Source organism: Saccopteryx leptura, chromosome 4 (assembly GCF_036850995.1).
Source record: "Saccopteryx leptura isolate mSacLep1 chromosome 4, mSacLep1_pri_phased_curated, whole genome shotgun sequence".
In the NCBI taxonomy this organism is placed as follows: Eukaryota; Metazoa; Chordata; class Mammalia; order Chiroptera; family Emballonuridae; genus Saccopteryx; species Saccopteryx leptura.
The window spans coordinates 42,229,729-42,255,168 of NC_089506.1; the positions used below are offsets into that span (position 1 = coordinate 42,229,729).

General features: G+C 39.1%; 1 protein-coding gene across 1 annotated transcript in view; it reads left to right on the forward strand.

The window, feature by feature from the left end:
* The window catches only part of EFNB2 (ephrin B2), a 46,026-nt gene extending 22,088 nt beyond the window's left edge, over positions 1-23,938 (forward strand). Inside the window, exons 2-5 of the mRNA XM_066380578.1 lie at positions 1,239-1,522; positions 17,853-17,945; positions 18,679-18,792; positions 20,265-23,938. Coding sequence (XP_066236675.1) covers positions 1,239-1,522; positions 17,853-17,945; positions 18,679-18,792; positions 20,265-20,653 — 880 coding nt within the window. The 3' untranslated portion in view covers positions 20,654-23,938. The remainder of the gene's footprint in view (positions 1-1,238; positions 1,523-17,852; positions 17,946-18,678; positions 18,793-20,264) is intronic.
* The last annotated feature ends 1,502 nt before the right edge of the window (positions 23,939-25,440 follow it).

Sequence of the window (25,440 nt, forward strand, 5' to 3'; positions counted from 1 at the left end):
ATAAATCTATAATGTAACTTCTGTTATGTTCTGTGATACTCCATAACCAACCTCATGCAATTTTCAGAAAAGTAATACCATTCATTAGTATAAATCATCACCTGTTTCCTCAGTATGGATTTTAAATTGGGGTTCCCCATCATCCTGACTTTCTCTGGGTGAATTATGACCCATGTGTTGTCATGGCTGGGTGGGCTTCCCTGGTTTAAATAAATGGTTGGATTGGAAGTATTCAGATGTGATGCTTTGTTCTCAGGCTTTACTATTTTAATGAGCCTGAAGGCTTGGCTTCTTATGGAGGAAAGAGTCGGGATTTCTAAGTGTGTTGTTAGTGTTAGCACTTGTAGAAGGATGTTCATTAGGAAGCTCTTGTTTCAGTTTCTCAGAGAAACTCCCCATTAAGAAAGATCTTTCAGCAGCATGGCTGGCAAGAAGGAGGGAGGGGAGAGAGAGCTTTTAGCTGTAAGCATTGAGGGGATGCTGTATCAGTTGTCTTAGTTCTAAAGATTTGTTTCTAAGAATTAATTGGAGCAAATACATGTCAAGGGAGGGGGACAAAGGGTTGGTGGAACAAGGACAGTTGTTGCTGTCCTTGCAAGTCAGGGACTCTTCCCCTTGCAGCTGAATCAATACTGCCACTAATTATTTCTAGTTATCTTTTATGAGTTTGTAAGACATTTCTTTTGTTCAGTGTAATAAAAAACCCATTGTTTGATTAGTAACTGACTAATTGTGATAAGTAATTTGAAGCATTCTTGATGAAACTTGTCTGTTAATTAACATCAACAGCCAATGGAAACTAACAAGACAACAAAGTATTAGTGCACCCACTGTTCCCTGGCATTGATGCCATCTTTCTGTGGCATGTCCAATAAATGAAAGCTGCCAATGGTTAAAAAGAAACAAACAGGTGGGAAGGTCTGACTCACCAGGAGGAAAAGTTATTGTAATGTTGCACAAAGGAGTACTGAACTATTACAAGGGATGGGGTGATGAAGAAATGTCAGCGGTTGACTGGTCCTATTGCATGGAGTGAGGAGAGTGGTTCTTTCTCTTCTTTAAAGTTTTTAAATTCCTAAATCCCATGCTGACAAGAACTAAGATACTTTTGATAGTAAAAGTATGGATTTATAAAATTGTAGTTTGGAATTATTGACGTCATCTGGCTACATTGTGATTATTATTATTATTAATATTGTTAACTTTTATCAACTCGGTATTTTTTTTTATGCTTTTAGATTTCTACCTGGACAAGGACTGGTACTATACCCACAGATAGGAGACAAATTGGATATTATTTGCCCCAAAGTGGACTCTAAAACTGTTGGCCAGTATGAATATTATAAAGTTTATATGGTTGATAAAGACCAAGCAGACAGATGCACTATTAAGAAGGAAAATACTCCTCTCCTCAACTGTGCCAAACCAGACCAAGATGTAAAATTTACTATCAAGTTTCAAGAATTCAGCCCTAACCTCTGGGGTCTAGAATTTCAGAAGAACAAAGATTATTACATTATATGTAAGTATAATTCTATTTATTTATTTTATAGAAATTAGGTTAAGCTTAATAGGTTTGTATCAGTTTTTGCTTCCTTAAAATTATATTGTGGCAAATATTTGGTGAGAATCATTGCTGAAAATTGTCCTTTTTTTTTATTTTTGAAGAAACCTTAATTGAATGTGGGACCCTTTACTAATAGTGCTCATTAGATATAAATACCTAAAGAGAAAAAAGTCTTCTAAGAGTTTTTGTAATATAAATGAATATATATGAATATACTCAGCATCTCTACTGACAAAACCATTTTTAGGACCATTGGTGAGATTTTGATGGATAAATCATGTGCTGTGACTTTTCATCTATTTATCCATCTTTTCATTCACTCATTCATTTAGTGTTTACTCTGTGCCAGCAACTGTAGCTGAGTACTAGGGGTTTAACAGTAAAAGATGCTGTAGTGTACCCTTTCCTCGTGAAGGCGTCCGTGAGGTGGAGCGCATAGGTTCGAAGGGCGGGTGTTAAGAGGCAAACTGCGGTTATACACGGGCACATCGAACCAGAGTTAGAAAACGAAGCAGACACTTGGCGTTGCTCAGCAATTACTTTTTTAAAATCTGTATAACTGATACATTGCTTTAGGAACAGGTACTGTGTATCCTTAGAGTCATATCTGAACGGCTGTTCACTGGTGAGGCTATGAAGTCAAAGGAGGCAGCCCCTGCAACACATATTTCCGAAGTGCAAACCACAACCTAGCACAGGCAGGGCCGTGCCAAGCCCGTGGTTAGTCAGTGTGGTCTGGGTGACTGAGACAGATGTTCACATCACTCAAGCAATGAAGTATTTCTTTCTTAATTTCATTGGTTTAAAATTTTGCTCTTTGTTGGGATGGCGTCTACACTTGTTGGTTGCCATGGACTTCAGTTCCTTATGGAACACGAAACTGCCGCTCAGTGGCTGTACCCTCCCATCTCTTGGTGACCAGGTTGAAGCTCTGCTTTCTCAACCTGCTAGTTGCTCTTTTTAAAAGCTCAGAATCAATACTTCACTGAATAGTGATTTAGTGCTCAATAACACACTCATTTTTTTTTTTCTGAAGTGAGAAGCAGGGAGGCAGAGAGACAGACTCCCACGGATGCCCAACCGGGATCCACCCGGCAAGCCCACTAGGAGGTGATGCTCTGCCCATCTGGGGCATTGCTCCACAACTGGACCCATTCTAGCACCTGATGTGGAGGCCATGGAGCCGTCCTCAGCGCCTGGGCCAACTTTGCTCCAGTGGAGCCTTGGCTGCGGGAAGGGAAGAGAGAGAGAAAGAGAAAGGAGAGGAGGTAGGGTGGAGAAGCAGATGGGCACTTCTCCTGTGTGCCCTGGCCAGTAATTGAACCCGGGACTTCCACATGCCGCTCCAACGCTCTACCACTGAGCCATCCGGCCAGGACCCACACTCTTTTTCTTTTTTTTACTATATTTGTAACTAAAACAAAAGTGGCCATAACTATCTCATTATCTTGTCCTTTGCTGTGAACCTGAAATGCCACAGACACTGAGAACCTATTTGTAAGTCACCTTGATACACAGAGAGAGGCTGAGCAAGAATAAGTAACAAAGAAAAAGGGGGAGAGCTAAATTATAGGTTTAAAGAAATAATTATTATAAAATGAAAACGGCATTCGAAGGGATGAAATAAGTAGATGGAGTGGCAAAGTGTATAAAATAATAGAGAAAGCTTTGACAATATAAAATATTGTAGTTATTAGGTAAAATAAATAGAAACCTTAAGCTTTTGGAAGCCTAGCATTTTTTATTAGACATTTTAAGTAAGACTGTTTGCCAAGGACAGAAAATGTCCTTATATGAATTCATTAGGAAGGTTAATTCCCCATGTAGAGTGGAAGAAAGAACATGAGGTGGAAGGGGCACCTGGTGCCCTATATCAGATGTTCCTAAGGTGTCAAGTATATGTCACTAGAACTGTACCCACAGCCCAAGTTCACTGATTGGCTATTTCATGCAGATCAGCCAACAGACCCAGATTCCCTCCTCCATATAGCTCAGTTTATGACTTCATAAAAATGGCCTTAAAAATTCTAAGTTCCCAATGAGTATAAGTGAGATTTCAGCATACATTATGAGCTTAGCCTTTAGTCTGAAATAACAGGCAGGAACTGCAAATAATTAATACACTGTTTAGCAACATCTTTTTGTTTAATGCAGTGAGCATTTAATAGTGAACGACTTCAACACATGATAGGTTTGTATTATAGAAGCATGGTTTAATTTGTAATTAATTATAATACTAATTCACATAATAATGGCATTTCTTTTTTTTCTTTTTCTAAAAATGCATTATTAGGTTCATTAGCAGGTAGCTGAGCTCTGCTGACCTCCACAATTCTCCTTGGAGTTATGATTTACAGTGCAGAAGCATGTGGTAGCCTGGGATAAAAGAATTGTTCTTAAAATAGAGTTGAGGGTTTTCAGTCTGAAACAATGAGAGGTTGTCTGAATGCCGCTAGTTGGGTGCTTGTCACAGGGCTGGGTAAAGGGCTCAGAGCTCAGAAGTGTGCCGGGAAGTCCCTGCAGACTGTGCACTGAGAGTTGAAGGACTTCCACCATGTCACAGACTCAGGAAGACATTTCAGAACTTGGGAAAATGCAGAAGCTGATTTCTCACCCAGCCTACAGAGAAGCTCATTGATTTACAGCCTTCCCTGGAAAGAAAATGAATGATGAAAAGAACAAATTTTAAAATACAGTGTGTCCGTAAAGTCATGGTGCACTTTTGACCGGTTACAGGAAAGCAACAAAAGATGATAGAAATGTGAAATCGGCACCAAATAAAATGAAAGCTCTCCCAGTTTCATACCTATTCAGTGCAGTTCGATGTGGGCTCATGCACAGATTTTTTAGGGCTCCTTAGGTAACTATCCCGTATAGCCTCTACAGACTCGTCACTGACTGATGGCCTACCAGAACGGGGTTTCTCCACCAAACTGCCGGTTTCCTTCAACTGCTTATCCCACTGAGTAATGTTATTCCTATGTGGTGGCACTTTGTTATAAACGCGCCGATATTCACGTTGCACTTTGGTCACAGATTTGAATTTAGCGAGCCACAGAACACAGTGAACTTTCCTCTGTACCATCCACATCTCAACTGGCATGGCCATGGGCTGCTCTGCTGTATACACGGTGTTACATTATCATCTGCGCATGCGCACATGCTGCCACATCATCCTACAGAAACTGGAAGGGTTTTCCTTTTATTTGGTGCAGATTTCACATTTCTATCATCTTTTGTTGCTTTCCTGTGACCGGTCAAAAGTGCACCATGACTTTACAGACACACTGTAGTTTAAAAAGTTAATGTTGACTTTCTTTGCTTCTTCAAGAATCCCAAAGTACCAAAACAATTAAGAGATTTTTAAAAAGTGGTTACTTTCCACATCAATCTCAATCTCTCTTTCCCTCTCTTTCTCTCATACACACAGTCAGTCGTATTCTACTTAAAACAGTACTATACTATGTAGAATGATGAAAAACACTAAAATTTACAATTATATTATTAACACTTCAGCAGTTCTTTTTGAGACGTTAATAATACTGATGGTTTTGAATTGCTACAGTGTATACTGTATGTGCTTAATTTCAAATCTTAGTGTCTACTTCATAAGCACATTCATAGTTAAGAGTATCAGTATGAAAATCATCATTATTGGGTGTTGGTTTCTTGCTATGGGAGGGAGAAGGGAATTGATAGTTTGGAGTCCTGCTTCATGACTGAAGGGGAGCAGTCCAAATTGCTAATAGATTGAACTGACGCAAGGTCCTTCGCTCCATGAACTGATTCCAGGAGCACTGGGCCCAGAGATGTGAATTCTAGTCCTGCTACCTGAGCTTACCAAGAAAGTCACTTTATTTCTTTGAATTTGAGTTTCTTCTCTAGAAACTGCTGCTACTGCTATTGTTACGGCTAGTGATGGAAGTCTCCAGTTTCCAACCTTTTTATGATTGGAAACATCCACTAGAAGATCTCTTCTTAGTAATGGTTTTTCTCCAATTGAAATGGACAAGATGTTCTGTAAATTTCATTTGTACTATTGCTAGATTTAAGATACAGTCATCATACTTTTGAGTTTCAGAAATAAATATTAATTTTTAATTGGAAATGTGTTTTTAAATTTCCTGAGTATCCTCATGGCATGACAAAATGCTATGAATCCTAATTAATTCTTCTCATCGATGATTATTTGCTTTGACTTGTGGCAAAAAAAAAAAAAAAAAGGAAAAAATATATATTTCTTAATGTTTAGAATTTACTTTTTCAAGTGACCTATTTCAGTAATTAGCCTTTGACCTAATTTGAATAATAAAATCTCCTAATCTTAAATGATCCAAAGGTGAGGATGTTAAGATCACTTGGTCTGATAAAGCCCCATTTTATAATACATTCAGATTCTTAATTACTTTGAAAATATAGTAAGCGTTTTACATAATCTGTGGTTGTTTTTATTATGTCTTTAACCTCTAAAAAGGGTTTATATAATAACTCTCTGTTCTGAAGTTGCAGGTTGTCAGCAGAGGTTCTATCTTAGTAAACACTTCACTTAGTATTAGGAAAGCATTCCTGTGTTCTCAGCCTTTGTTCATATTTGGTTTAAAGTTTTTTTTGTAGACACTGTGCTTGCTTTCTTTTAGAGGTGATAGAGCTGAATGAGTCAATTTTGGTGTGCTGGCCCTTTGCAACATCCAGCCTCATGAAGGTTCTGTGGGTTGGTTAACCAACCTTCACATGAAATCTTGCAAAATAGCTATGAAGAGGTTTTCATCACACTACCAAAATTTCATGAGTCAGAGATGGATGAAAATGAATGCCATTGTGCTGACATTTTTTTTTTTAGGAAACAGTGGCCATGACAGAGTTGTTAGACAAAGAACACCACGTGCTCAGAGCTCCTCCCAATTTAGCTTGTGAAGCTTTTATGTGATTTTACTGCAAATCCATAGTCAGGACATGGGTCTGTGGAAAGCATTCTAAAGGTCGGCATTTCTAATGATTCTGTTAAAAGTTGTTCTATAAGATGCACCTTGTGTGTTCACGGTCATCCTTCCGAAAGGCATCCCTCCCTTTCCACACTCTTCCTAAGAAACACTGAGTGAGTTAGAAAGAGTCGCCATTCTTAGACCCTTCATTGCTTTTAGTTCTTCAAAGCATTTTTTTTTTATCAGAGCATATAAAATTGGAAGGCTCCACAGTCAGCTTTGCTATTTTTAGGCATAAACTCCACTGCTGAACAAAATCGCAAAATAAATTAAAACACTTGCACACAAATATAATGAAACTATTTTTAAACAACCAAAACAGAAGAACAAATTTCATTTCTGTGTTTTTGTTGAATGTGTCTATATATTTGTTTGTTTTCTTTTTTGTCTTTCTTGGTTTTGATTTACACATCAGGGGAACAGGTATGGCAGATGGCACTAAAACATACTGAAAGTACTATTTTTCCCCCAGCAAAATTGTTATGACCACTTTCAAATGTCCGTCTGCATCTAGGTTTCCTTTACAATATATAAGAATGTGTGGTCTCTGTGAAGTAATTAGATGCTTTAGCTGATGAATTATTTATATGATAAATGTAGCAAAAGCTACGTTTCTGTCAAGTTTAGTGATATGGGTACATCAGCCTGTCACTTATGTCCTCTGACTTTGGAATGAGAATTTATGTTTGATGCCTTGCCTATAAGTGCTGAATTCTAACATTCAAACACTTTTATTTTTAACTTATAGCGATCAACTTTGTAATAGAAAGTTCATCCGAATCTTGGTGCTGGGGGATATATACACAGACGCCACGTAGAACTACAGATTAACATAGTTGAGAGTCTGAAGGGGTCAGACCTTGGCTCCTGACTGCTCTTCAACCAATAAGCCAACCAGTGTCTGCCACAGCTCTTCTTTAGTGAATTAAGGGTGGTGGCAGTACCTGCCTTCTCTGGAAGATGTGCATTTAAATGGGTAATATGTGTAAAGTGCTTGCCTCCGTACTGGGCACCAAAGGAGTAGGACTAAGGAAGTCTTTGGAGTGAGGGAAGATGTACGAGACGGAAGACAAGACAAACCTGTGCTTTCTTGCAAGCTAGGGGTGGGGAAGATGGGCACAGAAAGTACCATTTATTTGAAAACCATCCTTGAAATGAAACTTCAGAAAGTTTACAAGTTTCAGTAATGCAACATAACTTAATTATAAGATCTTCCCTCTTTGTCTTCTGGAGTGTTATGAAAGTTCTTTTGTCCCTGGGCTTCTCTTACCAGGAAACAGGCATTTATGTGTCTTTTTGTTGGTGGAATTGCCCAAGCTTGTTAGCGTGTCCTCTGTAAGACTCAAAGGAGATGGACCGAGAGGAGTCTTCCAAATGCGTAATCATTTTCCCCACTTGCCATTTAACCCGTTTGCCAGCCTTTTTCTCAGTTCCCTGTTACAGAGGAAATGCTGTTTTTATTGATCATTTTAGCAGCTCCTAATGTATTATACTCCTAGAGGGGAAAAAAATGTGTCAGACTTGCCTTGTCACAGAGACTACCTGGGAAAGGACACCATTTCATTATTCTGAGAATTACAGTGTCGTTTCTATTATCTTTTAACGTAATGTGAAATCCTTTTCTGACTGTATTGAAGGCCCTCTGTAAGACTCCTTGTTGAGTTTAATATGAATAGAGCTTTAATTTTTTGTACTTGAGAAGTAAAGCCTTGGCTTCTGCTTAACTGGAGATTGTGCTGAGAAGCTTCTGTCTTATGGGTCTGCTGAAGTTACGGCATTGGGATATTTGTCCCGGATCACTCAGGGTTTAGGAGGAGAATTCTATTGTAGATTGAGATTGTTCATGTTACATGGCGTCACCTAGGCAGTTAGTGACAGCTTATCTCATTTAGAGTTAGACAAAGAGAGTCCTGTGAGCACTATTCCTAATTCCCAAAATAACCAACAAAAGAACAGGACTAGTCTGATTCCCAAAGTGATGGGAGAAACCAGTCCTTCATATCAAAACAAGAGCAAAGCAAGAGCAGGTGAGAAATAAAGGTGATCACTTAAGGAAAAGAAATTATTTAGGAATTGCTCAGAATAAAACTGCCTTTACTGTTTCATAAAATACATCTTAATATCTTTAGCACCTGTATTTATAGCTTTTTAAAAGTTCACTTAGACTTAAATAATTGAACAATACTGGAGACTTAGTACAAGCATGAGAGAACATTTCTTTCTTAATAGCCTTTAAATATTTATCATGATGATCAAAATTTAAAGCAAAATAAAGCAGTTTAGAAAGTAGCCAGGAGGCACAAACAGATACAAAAGATGACTTTGTAAAAACTTATTTATATTGTTCTTAAGAGCCTGACCTGTGGTGGCACAGTGGATAAAGCATCAACCTGGAACGCTGAGGTTGCCAGTTCGAAACCCTGGGCTTGCCTGGTCAGGGCACAGATGGGAAGCAACTACACTACTATAAGTTGATGCTTCCCATTCTTTCCCTTTCTCTCTCTCTCTCTCTCTCTCTCCTCCTCCTCCTCCTCCTCCTCCTCCTCCTCCTCCTCCTCACTCCTCGCTCAGAAAATCAATCAATCAATAGAAAAACCTTATATTGTTCTTAAGAGTCACACATTTGTTCCTAACGTTCATTCTGAGGTCTCAGGCTGGATGTTTGGTCGTTTGGGGGGAAGTGTTGCTGCCTCACATGCTCTGTGTCCCTTTGGAGTCTTAAAACACAGGTGATGGAGAAATTTTTATCACTGAGAAAAAACTGAAACTTCAAAAGGGTGAGTTGTTTAGTAACTACAGTTCACACAGCCATGAAATGTCAGTGTCAAAACTCAAGTCAAGGCTGTCAGACCCTTAGACCAGTGTTAGTTTATGACAATGTCTCCCTCCTGAGTCACCAAGCATATAGATGCATATACAGCAAGAGGAGAGATAGTATTTGAATATATCATATCACATGTATAATTACAGAAAAGAGTATACTCTATGCATGCATAACACATTCATAGCAATAGCAAAGCACCTCAGGTGATAGGTGTACCAGGAACCCTCTACCTGTATCAAGCATGTTGGGCCTGATACCCTGTCCTATATTGTATAGCTAACTTCAGTAATAACAGACTTTAATCATATGCCCCAAAGTTAAACGAAGAATGTCTACAGAGCAGTAGGGAAGGAGAAAAGGCCTTGGGACAAGGTGGTTGTAATACCTGAATTTTTTCTTAGATATACTATTTATTAATCAATTCCATTTCTTCCATAAGACTGTGCTACTTGGCTTTTTAAAAATATTACCAAGGACTTTTAAAAGGCCCTCAATAGAAAGTTGCTAAATGGTAAAATTATTTTAAAAGTCTCTCAAGTAGAGGGATTAAGAGACTAAAAATTTCCTTAACCAAGTTCCGGTGCTGCAGTTTGAATCGATGGATGGATGGATGGATGGATGGATGGATGGATGGATGGATGGATGGATGGATGGATGGATTGGCAGGACCTCTGGCAGGAGCATAATTGATCACTTCACAGAGGAACCCGGCTGTGTGTTTCTAAAAGACAGATGTGCTTAGCAAATGGCTTTTTGCATTAGTGAGGTAGCCTAGTTTCGTTGTTTCTGATATTAAACCAGAAGATGAAGGTATTCTTTTATTGAAGCAAACATGTGGAAAATTGCTCTAGATACTTAGAGGAGAAAGCATGCCCGCCGAACGAAACAAGGTTCGCATGTAAGGCACGTTCAGACAAGGCCCTTTATTGGGGTTACCACTGGTGTCTCGATGGTCAAAGCAAATAACATCATGTCCATCTAAACTGTTATGCCATGAGAGTGGCACATTTTCTCATCTGCAGTGTTGTATTCTAAACTGTCAGCAAACATTAATTCAGTCCCTGCTGAAGTCCTACCACCCAGAGCTGAACTCTGTCTCAGATGGATGTTTTCCACTTCAGTGCTGTGGTCCCGCAATTACTGGGTCATTAATATCATTGCATACAAATTAGTGCCAGCAGAATGAGCAGAGGTCTGTGGGATGTGCAGCCCCTCCCCACCATGAACTTTTTACTCTGACTCTTTGCTCTCTAGACATTTCTGTATCTCTACAAAGGTATTTTAATGAGTAAGACGGTTAAAAACTTAGGCATGAGTAGTGGGCTGTGTACTAGAAATAACCCTTCACTCACACATATGCTTCTTCATATTTCGGAGCATTTTCATCTGATATTATCGCTATCTTTTGACCGGGAAGTCTCATTTTTAAAATCCCAATACTTAAATTAAGCTAATATAGACAATAGGGAATTATGTTTTATATTTAGAACTCCTAACATCGTTCTTTGTCTTTCTTTTTTCTTTAATGTGAGCGTGATTATTATATTGAAGTAGTCATCTGGGCACCTATTTTTAAAACACAATTTCTCTTTTTTAGTAGTTGTTGGCCCATGCTAAGGTTGACTCTCATGTATATTTTTACTGTTGATTATCCCATTCTTTTGTGATAATTTTGTCTGAATCACTGTGACAATAAGATAAACTCCCTTAAGCATGTTAGATGAAAAGCTTTTTTATGGATTCATGTTGAATTTTTTTTTTAACCTAATGAGAGATTCCACCTGCATAAAATCATTATAACTTCTAGCAGTAAAATCTTGGACTTAGCAAAGGGATGTTTTTTCTCAACAGACTTCATTAAAAATCAAGACAACAGGATATACTGCGAGCAATATTTTGAAGGGAAATAGAGTAAAGCACTCAGAAATAACCTTGTGTTTAATCATGCCTCTCGTTAAAAAAAAAAAAAAAAAGGTAGGGAGGAAAGGTAATGTATTGCTAGGATTGTTTGATCTTTCTCAGAAAAGTGTTAATGTACCCAGTTGAGCTTGGTGGGTATTTTTTTCAGCGATATATACCCCTAGGTATGCACACACTTACACTTACTACTTTTCCCACCTTTTTCACTCAGACTGTATATAATCAGAGACCTTTCAGGACTTGATTATTAAAGATAACTATGGCTCTCAGCATCTTCAGTGATTGTCACTTACTTGATCTCTATCAGTTTTTAATGGTTAAAATATTTTATGAGTAAGCTGTGATCGAATTTCTTATGTTCTAGATGTAGTGTTTATTGCTTTGTATTGTCATTCTCTCAATAGGTAGACCCTCCATGTCTTATATGATGTATGGGATATGAGGTATAATAATATGTATTATATTGGTACCCTTACACTCCGTTCTACATAGTATCCTCTTATCTTCTGTGTTCCCATAAAAGTAAGTGAAATGGCAAAGGAAAATCTTTTGGTGAACACACAAAGACAGTTTACCAAACTGTTTAAGGTTGTTACATTTTTTTAAAAAAAAACCTTTTTCTGAGCTGTCAATATAGCATTCTATTCATGATGAACATTTGAAATTGTGGAATTATACTTATACCACTTTATTGAGAGCATCCATTTATACTTTATAACCTGGTATTGTTACTCATATTTTAATGCTAGAATACAAGAGGGAAGGTCTAAATTGTGGCTTCATTTATAAATTCATTTTTCTAAATCGTTCTGTCTAGCGGAGAAACATAATTAATCATGTTGTAGAGAAGTCACTGGGGCTAAGCCAGTTATTACTTCTTAATGCCTGATTTACTGCTTTAAAATTTCAAAGCACAGCCATAGTGATGTGGATTTAATTTAAATGATTCTTCCTATCACGTTGGAATATTGTTTCCTTGGGTGAGAAACACACATCCTCTATCACTGGTAGCTTATCCAGTGTTTCAACTGTGAATTATTCCCCACACGCTAAAGCCACTTAATCAAATGCCAGTAAGAGTTGTCTCAACAAGTAGAGAATTAAAAAAGAAAGAAATAGTTTTTGTGGATATATATTTCTTTTTGAAAATACCTGTCTTTGTATTTTTCTTTTGTGAGACCATTTAAGAAGTACTATAAAACTTTTACTCTAAAATCAGGCGTTATGGGATGAAATGCCATGTGGTTTTGAAAGATTGCTGAACTTTTTTTGTGATATTATGCCAAGCAAAAATAACAAGGCTTTTGGAAAGTCATGATGGTATACCTCATTTTTTCACTGTAAATCTACAAAGAAAAATACATAAAGAGGAAGAAAAAGTTAGAAGAAGTAAATTTTTCTTCTTCCATACAGATGTTTCTATTTCATGAGTTTTTATTAATTAAAAAAATTGCATATTTATTTTTTGGCATTCAGTTGACATTATCATTTCCATGTTAGATTTTTTTTTAGGTTGTTATCTGAAAGGAGAACCATGATACCCAAGCATTAAACTACAATCATTTGAGTTCTAGAAATTGATTCTCTGTTTCTGTAGTACACATTTTGAATTTACCTCACACATTTGAATTTGAACTGATGGTCAGACGTTAAGTAGACAGGGCTTAGCTTCTTGAGTTGTGTCTTTCCATTAAGTAATTATATTTTTATTAGCCTCTTTGTTTTTCAACTTACATATCTCATTTCCATTTTTTTTCTTTTAGACAAGGAGTTGTTAGCCCTCATAAAGGAAAACAGTAGCCCTCATTAAAATAAAAATGTTTATTTTAATATCCTGCCTTTACTTTCCATATTTCTCTCACTTGATTCTGCTTCTTTTAGTGCTTAACTTTGCCAGGTGATAGGTTTCTGGTTCTTTGGAAAACTGTGTTGGGCTTAAGGAGACTAATGTGTAGGAAGGTTGGCCTAAGAAATCAAAGTAAGCAGGGCCAGCATATGGTGACATGGTGGAAAAGGACAGTACAAAGAGAATGATGTTGAGAATAATCATAAAATGTTGTGTGTCTCATAATCAGATATGAGTGAATATGTCATGTGCAGCTTTATGTAATGACAAGGTTTTCATTCTTGCTAGAAAACTGAACTCTGATTTTCCTGACCATGTACACTCATTATCTATCTCTTTTTCGTGGACTTCTTTGGTTGATAAAAAAATAATTGCTTTTGAGTGTCCCATCAACCACCCCTCCATCCCACAATGCATTCCCAGCCTCCTCCCAATAAGCTACATTTTAAAATAGTTTGACATATCCTCTAAAATATTAGTGTATGTTGATGATTCATTCTTTCCTTTACAACCTAAGAATTTTGTGAACACAGTGAAGCTATGATTCTGTAGAAGTTTTTTGTGTGCTGCCCCCTATTCCTAACCTTTTTGTGAATGTGACCCCTATATCGGCACCAGTCCAGCAGTTGAATTCTCCATCTGATTAGCACTACGTTTACTGATAGGACAGGCTAAAAACAGCCGAGATCCAGTGCAGCCTCTTATACGGCCCCCTGGGATGCACAGCAATAACAATCAGATGAAGACATGTTTAAATGCAATGTACTTCCTCTCCCTGGGCACAGTCTAAAAAACACAGCCAGAAATATGCTTGCCCTTTTAGTCTGCTTTACTCACTGATTCTCTATTTTCTACTCAGCTAACCAGTATCCTATTTCCAGTGAGTAAGAACTGCAGCTAAATTTGTGTGCAGATTAATGGGAAACCACAGATGTTGGCTGTGTAGTTTTAAAATGTAAAGAAGACAGGCAGCATGAACTCAGTATACTTTTTTGCTGAGCAATGTTCTCCACCTACTGAAAATCAGGCCCTGGGGGAACAATATAGTGATTTCAGTGTACTCACTACATGCAATTAGATTCCTGAAGCAAAAGCTTTTAAAAGCAGGCTATTAAAATGCCCATGTATTTTTATTAAACTTATTTCTAACTAGATGGAGGACCTTTTCTAGTAATTTTTAATTTTATAAAGCTTTTTTTCCCTGGGCCAAGAAAAAAAAAAATGTCTGGGCACTAAAAGCGTAGGTATAACAATGTTATTTTTTTCTGTCTCTAAATGATTAAATGCAATTTCATCCATTTAGTACTACCTATTATGGAGGGATTAGATCATGCTGGTAGAGAGATATAAAGGAAAAGAAGGTATAATGAGGTAACAATGTAGTTTTTACTCCTTCTTTATGTTAAAAAGTCTTGATACATTCCAATCAACAATAAAAATAATTGCAAAATTGTCTCCTGAAAGGGAAATGGATTTTATTGTTAAGCATTAGCAGTTTCTTTGTTGTTTCTCAAAGTCAGCCACTAAACTTTTTAAAACTTCTTGGTGACTGGCTGTTGCCGGAGAAATAGAGTATTAGTGTTGCGGCTTTATTTCAGCCTGCCCTGCCAGGAAAGAGCATTATCAAGGCAGATGCATGGCTTTGTACTTTCTCAAGGTGAAGACAGCGGGACCTCTAGAATGAAAGCCACACCCCTTACACTCCTGGATGAGGAGGTAGAGGGGAGGAGAAAGGTTAGTTTTTACAGTGGATTCCAATATAAAATAAGTTGAGTTACTCTGAATTAGTTTATACTTGCTATAAAGTTTACCTGCTGAAGCCTCAGTTGGTAGTAACATCTGAAAGCAGGGTTTTCTGTGACAATATAGACCAATACTAACTTAGGACAAAAGTCTTTTCCTGGCAGAATATCACACTAGGTTTTAAAATTTATCCTCTTTTTAAAGAGCCGAGTATTTGGGTACTGTTTAAACTTAGTAATGAATTTTTCAATATCTTCAGTAATCTTTGCAACTTCCAAGTTGACTTCGAGGAGAAAGAAGCAGATTCCAGGCACGGAGAAGGAAAGAACTGCCCTCACTCAGTGTTTTTCTGCCTCGTGGCCACCAGCTCTTGCCCTTCACCCCTCACCCTCCGCCAAATCAGCAATAGCTTCAACTGTCAAGACCTCTACAAATATCATCTGTGGGTTTCTCTCTGTCTAACCCCGGGGTTTAAAGGCTTTTTACTTCCCAAAGAATAGAATTTCAGCTGTTAAAGATACAATACAGTTTCATTCCCCTACTATCTTATAGTCTGTGGATGCTAAAGAGTATATATTGCGATGTAATTTGAATACTGCTAGAGTTCTGTATATTCAGGGGTTCTTCAGACATCATTTTCAGTAAATCAAAGGGAACTCTGCACAGAAAGGCATTGACCTACAAATAAAATCAAAAGTAAAATATCACTCAAATTATGGGTAACTCTTGTGCTTCCAAATTGACAAGGTAGAAATAGCCAGGAGTTTCTACCTCTCCAGATGTTGATTTTCATTATATTTGCCAGTGACTTTTCTCTGCCCTGCCTTGTTTTACCTTTCTGCTATTCACTTATTTTTGCTTTTCAGACCTAAATCCTTGACCTTTTCTTCTCAAGATTAAATCAGTATTTCTTCCCATTTTTTCTGTGCCCCACCCTTTAGCTCCTATTTTTATGATCTGCCAGCATAGTGTTAAGCAAGAAAAAATGTCATTTAACTTGTGTATATGAATTAGAAAACAATGAGATTTCCTCTCAACAAAGTGAACTAAACTTTTGAAACCAACAGACAAAAAGGGACATCAGTTTCCTAGTTTTTTTTCTGTATTAAAACATTTTTATGTTTGAGAAAGCTCAATTGAGAAATCAAATCTAAATAATTAAGTAAAGATAGTGCTGCTCTAAAATTATCCAGATATAGTACCTACTCATAGATATTCACACTGTTCTAAATTTTTAAGAGAAAGGGTTCTTTGAAATTAAGGCACATATTTAGAGGCAGGAAAAGGGAAAGAGAAAAGTGAAGAAGTAGGGGGAAAATGATTTAGTTAGATTCACATTTTGTAGTTTTTAAGTATTTGTTTTAACCTATCTGCCAAACATTTGCAACAATCTTCAAGAGTCTACTGTCTACTTTCTGTCCCGCCCCACCCTCCACCCCCAATAAGTATTATGGCAACTTCTGCCCAGTTTCCCAGGAGGAACTTGGTGTCAGCAGAGCAGAAGAGTGAGATATGATTGTGAGACTCAGAACTTTAAGGAAACACTGAGATAAGCAAAGAGATGTTTATGCACATGAGGTAACCATTGTTTGTAAGGAAAATAGTGAAAGTAAAAGTCGATAACTCAAGAATACAAAGACAACTAAATAAGTCTGATTTTGCAAATCATATAATTATACATGACATGCATATTTCTATATACACATCCAGAATCTGTTTGCTGACCCACCATTTGTATAACAAAGAGACCATTAAAAAAATTTCTCTTGGGTCTACTTTTACCAGAAAGTCTGTCCCTTTTTTTTCTTCTAAGAGTATAACGTTAGTAGAGAAGACTTTGATAACCAAAGTAGAGAATGATTTACATTGCAGAAATGTATTATGAAACACTTCTATTCTTTACCCCTTGAACTTTGGAGGAATGAAAATGTCCAGCTCTCCCTACCTTCTTTTCTCTTCTGGAACCTGACCCGTAATTTAAATCCTGTTCCTCAGCAAAGTACCTGGCAGCCTACCTCTCTACAGCTTTAGTTACAAAGCAATTTAGAGAACTCACTGTCCTAAAAAGACAGAACAATAATGTATTTAAATGGAATACAGCAAGGACTGCTTACAAGAGATACCAAAAGTGATCAGATGTTGTCCTTCCTCTGTCTGTCCTTCTTGGAAGTGAAAAGGGAATGAGGCAAGTTGCTGCTACAACCCTTGCCATATATCCCGATTTGCCACAGGACCCTAATGGAGCAGTGGGATGTATAGGTCCTCCTCTGTCCATCCAGAGTTGCCCTAAAACAGGGAGCTTGGTGGAAGAGTTTGAAGAAGGTTGATGTTGGTAATAACACACTCGTTCTTCTTGGTCAACTACAAAAATGAGGGTTACAAACTTCAGAATTTGAAATACGGATTTGTAGGATACATTTGAAGCCTGAATAAGGCTGGGAAAAGAAAAAGGGGGGTGTGGGAATCTCTCTTTTAGTGTTTATAGAACTTGGATGCTTGACAAACAGCGCATCAAGCTAATTGTTCTTGAAGCAGGAAATCTGTAGTAGAGGAAGCAGGTGTTGTGCGATGATTACTACGTTTTGAAGTTACCATATTAACTACTTTGCTCTTTTGAGTTGACCCCGAAATAGTAAGCTTTTTGGAAGACTCTGTTTTGTTTTGTCTTGTTTTGTTTCTATCTGTGTACTCTTACTAAAGCAGTAGATTATGAAGGCAATAGAAAGTGCTTAACTAAATTTGTAACCAGGTAGCATACATGCAGTAGTGTTGATAGTATCCATTTTTCTTTATTTCTTTTTTTTTTTATTTTTGACTTTCAGCATCCCATACTTTCAGAAAACTTGTGACTAAGAGTGAATTCTTATTTTTCAAATTGTTTTCAGACATTTCATGTTCATGTAAAGTTGGCTTATTGATTTCCTGATTTTTTCTTTATTTTTTTGTTTTGTCCATTTTATTTTTAATCAGCTACATCAAATGGGTCTTTGGAGGGCCTGGATAACCAGGAGGGAGGGGTGTGCCAGACAAGAGCCATGAAGATCCTCATGAAAGTTGGACAAGGTAAAGACCATCTGCTGCTTCATGAAGCCACTGTAATCTGGTTGAGCCCCCCAGCTAGTGTGGCATCAGTATTGCTAACATTCACCTTCAGTTACTCTTCAGTTTAGTTTTGAAAGCAAACCTTTGTCTGTACCTTGAGTCACTGAGATGTTCCTCAGCCACTGTAACAGACTTCTTTTCCTGGAGGTAAAAAGTTAAGGTCAACCAGGTAGGATGTCCATTACCATCAATGTGTATATATAATATATATAGTTTTTCCTCTTAAAAGCAAAACACCTCTATGGTTCAAAATTAAAATACCCAGAATAAAAACTAAGTTTCTGTAGTTTTGCCCATTTCTACATCTTGACAACAGAAGACTTTTGTTTGTTGAGCCTTTTTGCTTATCGATAACCTATTGTGCAGAACGAATTATTCTTCTAATTAGAAATTGGTACAGTAGTCAATCAACTTGCTCAGTTAAATTGAAATGTCATCTGCAATGCTTCTGCCTGCCAAATGCAAGAATCCCTATAGTTTCCACAGATGGCCTCACAATCTAAACCTCTGAAGTAACTAGTATAACCATTTTTGTTTTAAAAGGAACATTATATTCTTGTATCTCATAATACTTTGCATAAAGAATCTTATGTTCGTTGATATTCGTGCCTCTTGAGATATATATATTTCCAGATCCTAAAGCTAGATCTTACCAGATATCTGTGCTGTAAGTAATCATTTGTTTTTCATATAGATGCAAGTTCTGCTGGGTCTACCAGGCATAATGATCCAACAAGACGTCCAGAACTAGAAGCTGGTACAAATGGAAGAAGTTCAACAACAAGTCCCTTTGTCAAACCAAATCCAGGTATAACAGCATGACCTGTGTGTGTAGGTCTGTGTGCACCATACACTTAGAATCTCAAGAAGTAGAGCAGTGTCAGAGTCCTTCTACACCAGTAGGATTAACTTGTAGTTACCAAAGTCAGTCATCTTTGCTCAGTTAGCTGTTATTTATTACTCAGTAATAATAAAATTCATTCTCAAAGAGTCCTAAATTCAAGAGTGGAAGTCATCAGATATAAATGCCAACTATTAGCACTACTTTCTCAGAACAAAGTTATTTTCATTGGCTGACACTTCATGCTGATTGCAACACTAGCTTAAAGCCAGTGTTAATGTATATATAATTAATGTTCTAATCCCTCCTCTAATTATATCTAATCCACAAAGAGCTAAATTGATCCTCTTCTACATTTTAGATGGTAACATCTTAAAATATTACATAATGCTGTGTTTTTTAGGTGATTAATGTCAAAAAACTTTTTTTTTTTTTTACATTTTCAACGTAATATAAAATATTAAACTGATCCCTGGCAGAAGTTTAAAATGCCATATAAAATTGGCTATCACTTAACTTCCTTTTCTTAACAGTCTTTGAACAAACAGCTATGTATTTGTTACCGTGCTAATGAATTTTTTATATGGTAGCTGTTGAGCAGACTTCAGCATGTTTGTATCAGGGATCTGTATGCCTGGTGGGTAGTCATGTGAGTTTAGCATCTGTAGCAATATTCCATCTCTTTCCAAGCATCAAGGAGGGAAGTTGTTATTTCTGACTTTCAGTGACAAGATGTGTCAAATTCTTGTGACAAACTGATAAATGGATAATATAATGATGCCAGGCAGTTTTTTAGTGCTTAACATTTGGGCTGGCAGTCTGTTCAGCATGAGAGTTTCTGCTGCCTTCCAAATATACTCTTAAGTGTAAATCAAATAATACAAACGAGTTACACGTTGAACATTTTCCCAGGCCCCATCACTCCCTTGGCGTCCCTGTGCCGCGCTGCCAGTAGGCAGGGCTTGTCTGGAGAAGGCAGGCGGTGTGGCTTCCCAGGAAGCCACCATTTCTAGAGGAAACCAGGAGCGCAGTGCAGCCTGGGCCACCAACACTGACAACCTAGAGAATCGGCTGCTTCCTTTTTCCCCCCTGCTGTGGCCGCAGGCTGGCTGACATGGGTTAAGGCATGAAGCAAGATCAAGGGCTGGCTGTCACAGCCAGCCTGTCCCTGCGGTTGATGGATGATGATGTATGAAAAGGGAACGCTGTGATTTGGGAGCAGCCTGAAAACCTGACCTAGAGTCACATCTCCCTTCACGTTGATTGCTGACTTCTGCCTTTTACATTTAGCTATTAAACGAGGTAATTGGTTTGTCAAAGTCTGGCTGCCAGTTGAGACTTGGGCCCTGCTTAATGATCGTGTGTTCAAGGGCCCTGCAAGAAGCTCGTCAGCACTCAGGGCAGCGATAACTGGTCTGCTGCTTTCTCCACCCGTGCAGGTTCCAGCACAGACGGCAACAGCGCCGGACATTCTGGCAACAATATCCTCGGTTCCGAAGTGGCCTTATTCGCAGGGATTGCTTCAGGATGCATCATCTTCATCGTCATCATCATCACGCTGGTGGTCCTCCTGCTGAAGTACCGGAGAAGACACCGGAAGCACTCACCGCAGCACACGGCCACGCTGTCCCTGAGCACACTGGCCACCCCCAAGCGCAGCGGCAACAACAACGGCTCCGAGCCCAGTGACATTATCATTCCGTTGAGGACTGCAGACAGTGTCTTCTGCCCCCACTACGAGAAGGTCAGCGGGGATTATGGGCACCCCGTGTACATAGTCCAGGAGATGCCTCCCCAGAGCCCAGCAAACATTTACTACAAGGTCTGAGACTTGGCGGTGCCTTCGCTTTCCCGGAGGAAACTTACTGTCCCGCTGCCACCAGCCCGCGGAGGGTTGGATGACCCCTTGTGTCGCGAGTGGACTGAAGCACAGCGGGGGAGAGGGAAACACTCCTTCTCAGAAGAACCCCGTTGAGTTGGACAGCTTACCTAGCGTGTAGCGTTTCGGCCGCGGTGAATCCAGATGCTCACCGACAGCTGGAAGACTTGTGTAGAAGATGCCCGTCCAGACTGCGGTGCTCGCCTCACTCCGCTCATCCTCGAAGCCATGTGCCGCAGTCGCTCAGGCCTACATGGAAGCCAAGGGAAGACAGAGCGGTTGGTGGACGAGGGAGAGCCTTGAGCATCCCGGGCAGGTGTCCTGGGGCACCACGCCTGGAAATGCCGTCTTCTGCGTCGGGTGTGCCCCTCGACCTGTCGTACAGACCTCTGGCTGAGTGGGGCTTGTGAAGATCTCTAGCTTTTAGTCCTCACTGTTGCACACTCCTGTTATCCAGGGCTCTGCCGCACTTCACATGGGATCCCTCTCACGCCACATTCTGCATCAGTAATGGAACATTAACGTTTGAGGTCTCCTACTCCATCCATTTACAACAACAGCTGCAGTTGAAATGGGTAATAATATGATACATTTACAGAAATTGTGTTTGCTGAGAAGGAGCCTTCCAGCCAGACGCTGAGCTGTCAGCGAGGAAGACTAGGAGTTGGTGGCATGGGGCGGATGGGGGGAAAGGGCTGTCTGCAAACGCAGTTCCACGCTGCTGCCTCTGAAACAGAAGTTGGGGAAGGGGGAGAAAGCCAGTTAGGTAGCACAGCACTTTGGTTTCATTAAGATTATAAGAGGCAAGTAGGAGACACAACAACACACACACACACAGTGGATTAGGGTGCATTTAAAGGAATTCACTCTTATCAAATAGCAACTTGCAGGGAAAAAACCAGTCCTCCTTCAGTAGGTGGAACAAAGGGGCATTGTTGGTAGAGGAGCAGGCTGGGAGAGGAAGGGAGCAAGCGGCCTGGTGAGCCATCCCGCAGGACTGTTGTGGTACTGGCAATAAGATGTACAGCTCCGACGCTGTAGGAAAGTCGGTCTGCTTTAGCTGATGTTTAAAGCAGACTCAGCTGCTATACTTATCACATTTTATTAAACACAGGGAAAGCATTTATGAGAATAGCAGAGAGCCAAATCTGACCTAGTTGTTTAAAAGCCAAAGGTCAAACAGGCTGTAATTCCATCATCATTGACATTATTAAAGAATTCTTATATATAAAAGGTAGGTCAGATTCCCCATCCCCCCAATGCCCCGTTCCCTCCCCGCCTCCCCGATCGAGCCTTACGACACTTGGGTTTATGGTGGTGCTGTCCAGGCTGCGGGGACCGCAGCGTAGGTACTAAGCGAGGCCGCGCGCGGGTGCTCTGTGTCAAGGTGAAGCACATATGGCAAATCTCTTAGAGTCCTGAAGACGGAAATAAATTATGATGTCTAGGGGGAGAAGGAGGATAGGACGTATTTATAATAGGTATATAGAACACAAGGGATATAAAGTAAAAGATTTTTACTAATATATATTTTAAGATTGCACACAATACACACCAGAAGATGTGAAATTCATTTGTGGCAATTAAGTGGTCCCAGTGCCCAGTGCTTTAAAAAAGAAAAAAATTGGACAGCTACTTCTGGGAAAAACAACATCATTCCAAAAATAACAATAATGAGAGCAAATACAAAAATAACCAAGTCCTCTGAAGGCATCTCACGTTAACTGTAGACTAGGAAATGCAAGCCCCGAATACCAGGAAGTCGATGTCGCTGCATCATATATTTAACAATGACAAGATGTTCCGGCACTTATTTTCTGTGTTGTGTTTTCCCTTGCCTTGCCTTATGGCTGAAGTGTTCGCTAAAATCCACCGGGTCACACTGAGGGGGCCTCAGCTGAAAGTTTGGCTTTAGCTCCCTCCTCTCTCCCCCTCCACCCAACCCCTCCCGTTTGGGAAACAAAACAAGTAAACAAGAAACCTACTTTTTATGTGCTATGCAAAATAGACATCTTTAACCTAGTCCTGTTACTATGGTAACACTTTGCTTTCTGAATTGGGAGGAAAAAAAAAATGTAGCAACAGCATTTTAAGGTTCTCGAACCTCCAGTAAACACCTGCAAAAATGAGTTGCAACAGAAATTATTATTCTCTATTTCCTGAACCTGAAAATGATGTTGGTCCAAAGTGCGTGTGTGTATGTATGAGTGGGTGTGTGGTATACATGTGTACATATATGTATAATATATATCTGCAATATATATTATATATATCTATATCATATTTCTGTGGAAGGTTGCCATGGTGACCAGCCACAGTACATATGTAATTCTTTCCATCACCCCAACCTTCTCCTTTATGTGCGTTCATACAAGATTTTCTTGTAAGCCATCAAAAATTACCTTTAGGATGGGGGAGAGGGGTAAGAAGGGGAAAAATGGGAAATAGTCTGATTTTAATGAAATCAAATGTGTGTCTCATCGGTTGGCTACATTTTGGTTATATGCTAAACTGTGAAAAATCACATGAATTGATGAAGAGTTACCTGCGACCAGTTGAAAAGTGTTCTGTGCGTCTGTTTTGTGTCTGGTGCAGAATATGACAATCTACCAACTGTCCCTTTATTTGAAGTTGGTTCAGCTTTGGGAAGTTACTGTAAATGCCTTGCTTGTATTATCATCCCTAGTCACCCGACTTTGGAATTTGCACCATAATGTTTAAGTGAAGATGCTGTAAATAGGTTCAGATTTTACTGTATATGGATTTGGGGTGTTACAGTAGCCTTATTCACCTTTTTAATAAAAATACACATGAAAACAAGACAGAAATGGCTTTTCTTACCCAGATTGTGTACATAGAGCAATGTTGGTTTTTTATAAAGTCTAAGCAAGATGTTTTGTATAAAATCTGAATTTTGCAATGTATTTAGCTACAGCTTGTTAAAACGGCAGTGTCATTCCCCTTTGCACTGTAATGAGGAAAAAAAGTGGTTTAAAAGGTTGCCAAATTGCTGCATATTTGTGCCGTAATTATGTACCATGAATATTTATTTAAAATTTCGTTGTCCAATTTGTAAGTAACACAGTATTATGCCTGAGTTATAAATTTTTTTTCTTCGTTTGTTTTATTTTAATAGCCTGTCCTAGGTTTTCAGTCTGCTTTAGTTCCACATTGCAGTTAGCCCCCAGAAAATGAAATCCGTGACGTCACATTCCACGTCTGTTTCCAACTGAATTTGTTCTTAAAAAAATAAAATATTTTTTTCCTATGGAAAAAGCGCCTTCCAAGTATTTTCCTTTTCTTCTTTTTTTTCTTTTCAGTTTTCTTTCTTTTTCTTTTGTTTGTTATTTTAATTTGCCTTCTACTCTATTTCTCTGTTATAGAGTCCTAATCATCCTGAACAGAAAATGGCTCTAGTTTCACCCAGGGTGTGGTCTGAATAGCGCCCCACAGAGGGATCTGTGAGAGGAACAGGAGGGAAACACACTTTGTTATCTCAACATTTAGCCTAGATTGATCTAGTTGTCATTCAGGCAGAGCAGCTTGCCATCGAAAGCTTCATTTTTCTTAATGGAATAATCCCAGAGGAAGGAAAAAAATCAAATGTTCTATGTAAAATTTTAACATTGATGAATGTATGTTTGTGATACTGCATTTGGGGCAAGCCAGAGGCCAGCAGTGAATGTATCTACATTGTGAATGCTAGCCTTCCTGGAGAAGGTGACCGAGGTGACCAGGTACTTAGACACTAGGGAGTGTTTTTCCCTTGCTCTCATAAGCTTGGTGGTATTAAGAAAGGTCACCTGACTTCCCTTGGGGGGACATCATCGTGGGCAGTATCTGGGTCACGGGCGAGTGAGGATATCAAATGTGTGCTTTGTTTCGAGTGAATCGTTATCACAGGGAGGGAGATACCTTAGGGTGGGAAAAGGAGAACGGCCACGGAAGTGAGGGAGCGAAGCGGAAGACGTTCCAGGCCCCACTGACTCACCGCAGATCATAGCGCTAGTTACTGGAGAATTTGTGTTTCAAAGGCTCCCCAGAGATTCTCTTGAAAAGCTGGTTTTGGAAGCAGGGATCTTGTCACATGTCTGCTTGTACCAAAAAAGAAAAAAAAAAAAACTTGTCAAATACCTTCTTAAAAAACAAACGAAAACAAGGGCCCGCAATTTTAGTATGCTAGAATAGTAGTTTCATCTTCAGCATTTTATTCTGCTGCACCTGACCGCAAATCCAAGTTTAGGGACACAATTTATAGCCAGGTCACTAAGTTGATTGCTCTACTTTATACACCAAGATCACTAATGAATGGTCTGGGTTGAGAAAAAAAGAACAGAAGTGCTGGCTTTCAGCATTTACTTTGTGCTCACAATTTAAATGACCAAATCAACCACGTCACTGTTTCCACTTTGTTTTGGAAACCACATTTTCCAAGTCCAGTAAGCAAAACTCAAAGAAGAGCGGATGAAATGGGGCCTGTCGTTTTCCTGTTCCACTGGCGAGGAGTCTCGCCCAGAGATGTCTCGCAGAGGCTGTCCAGCCAGAGTCTCGGTGCTGTCTGAGAGGTGAGCCCTCTGTGACAACAGCTCTCCCCCGCATCGTGGGCCGGCGTCCCGGCCAGCTGGCCACTCCTCAGAACAGCTCTCGCTATTATCCGTCCCCTTTTAGTAAAATAGTTCCCATTCAAACACTGTGATAAATGTTGACAATGGAAATGAGGGAGGAAAAAAATCAAT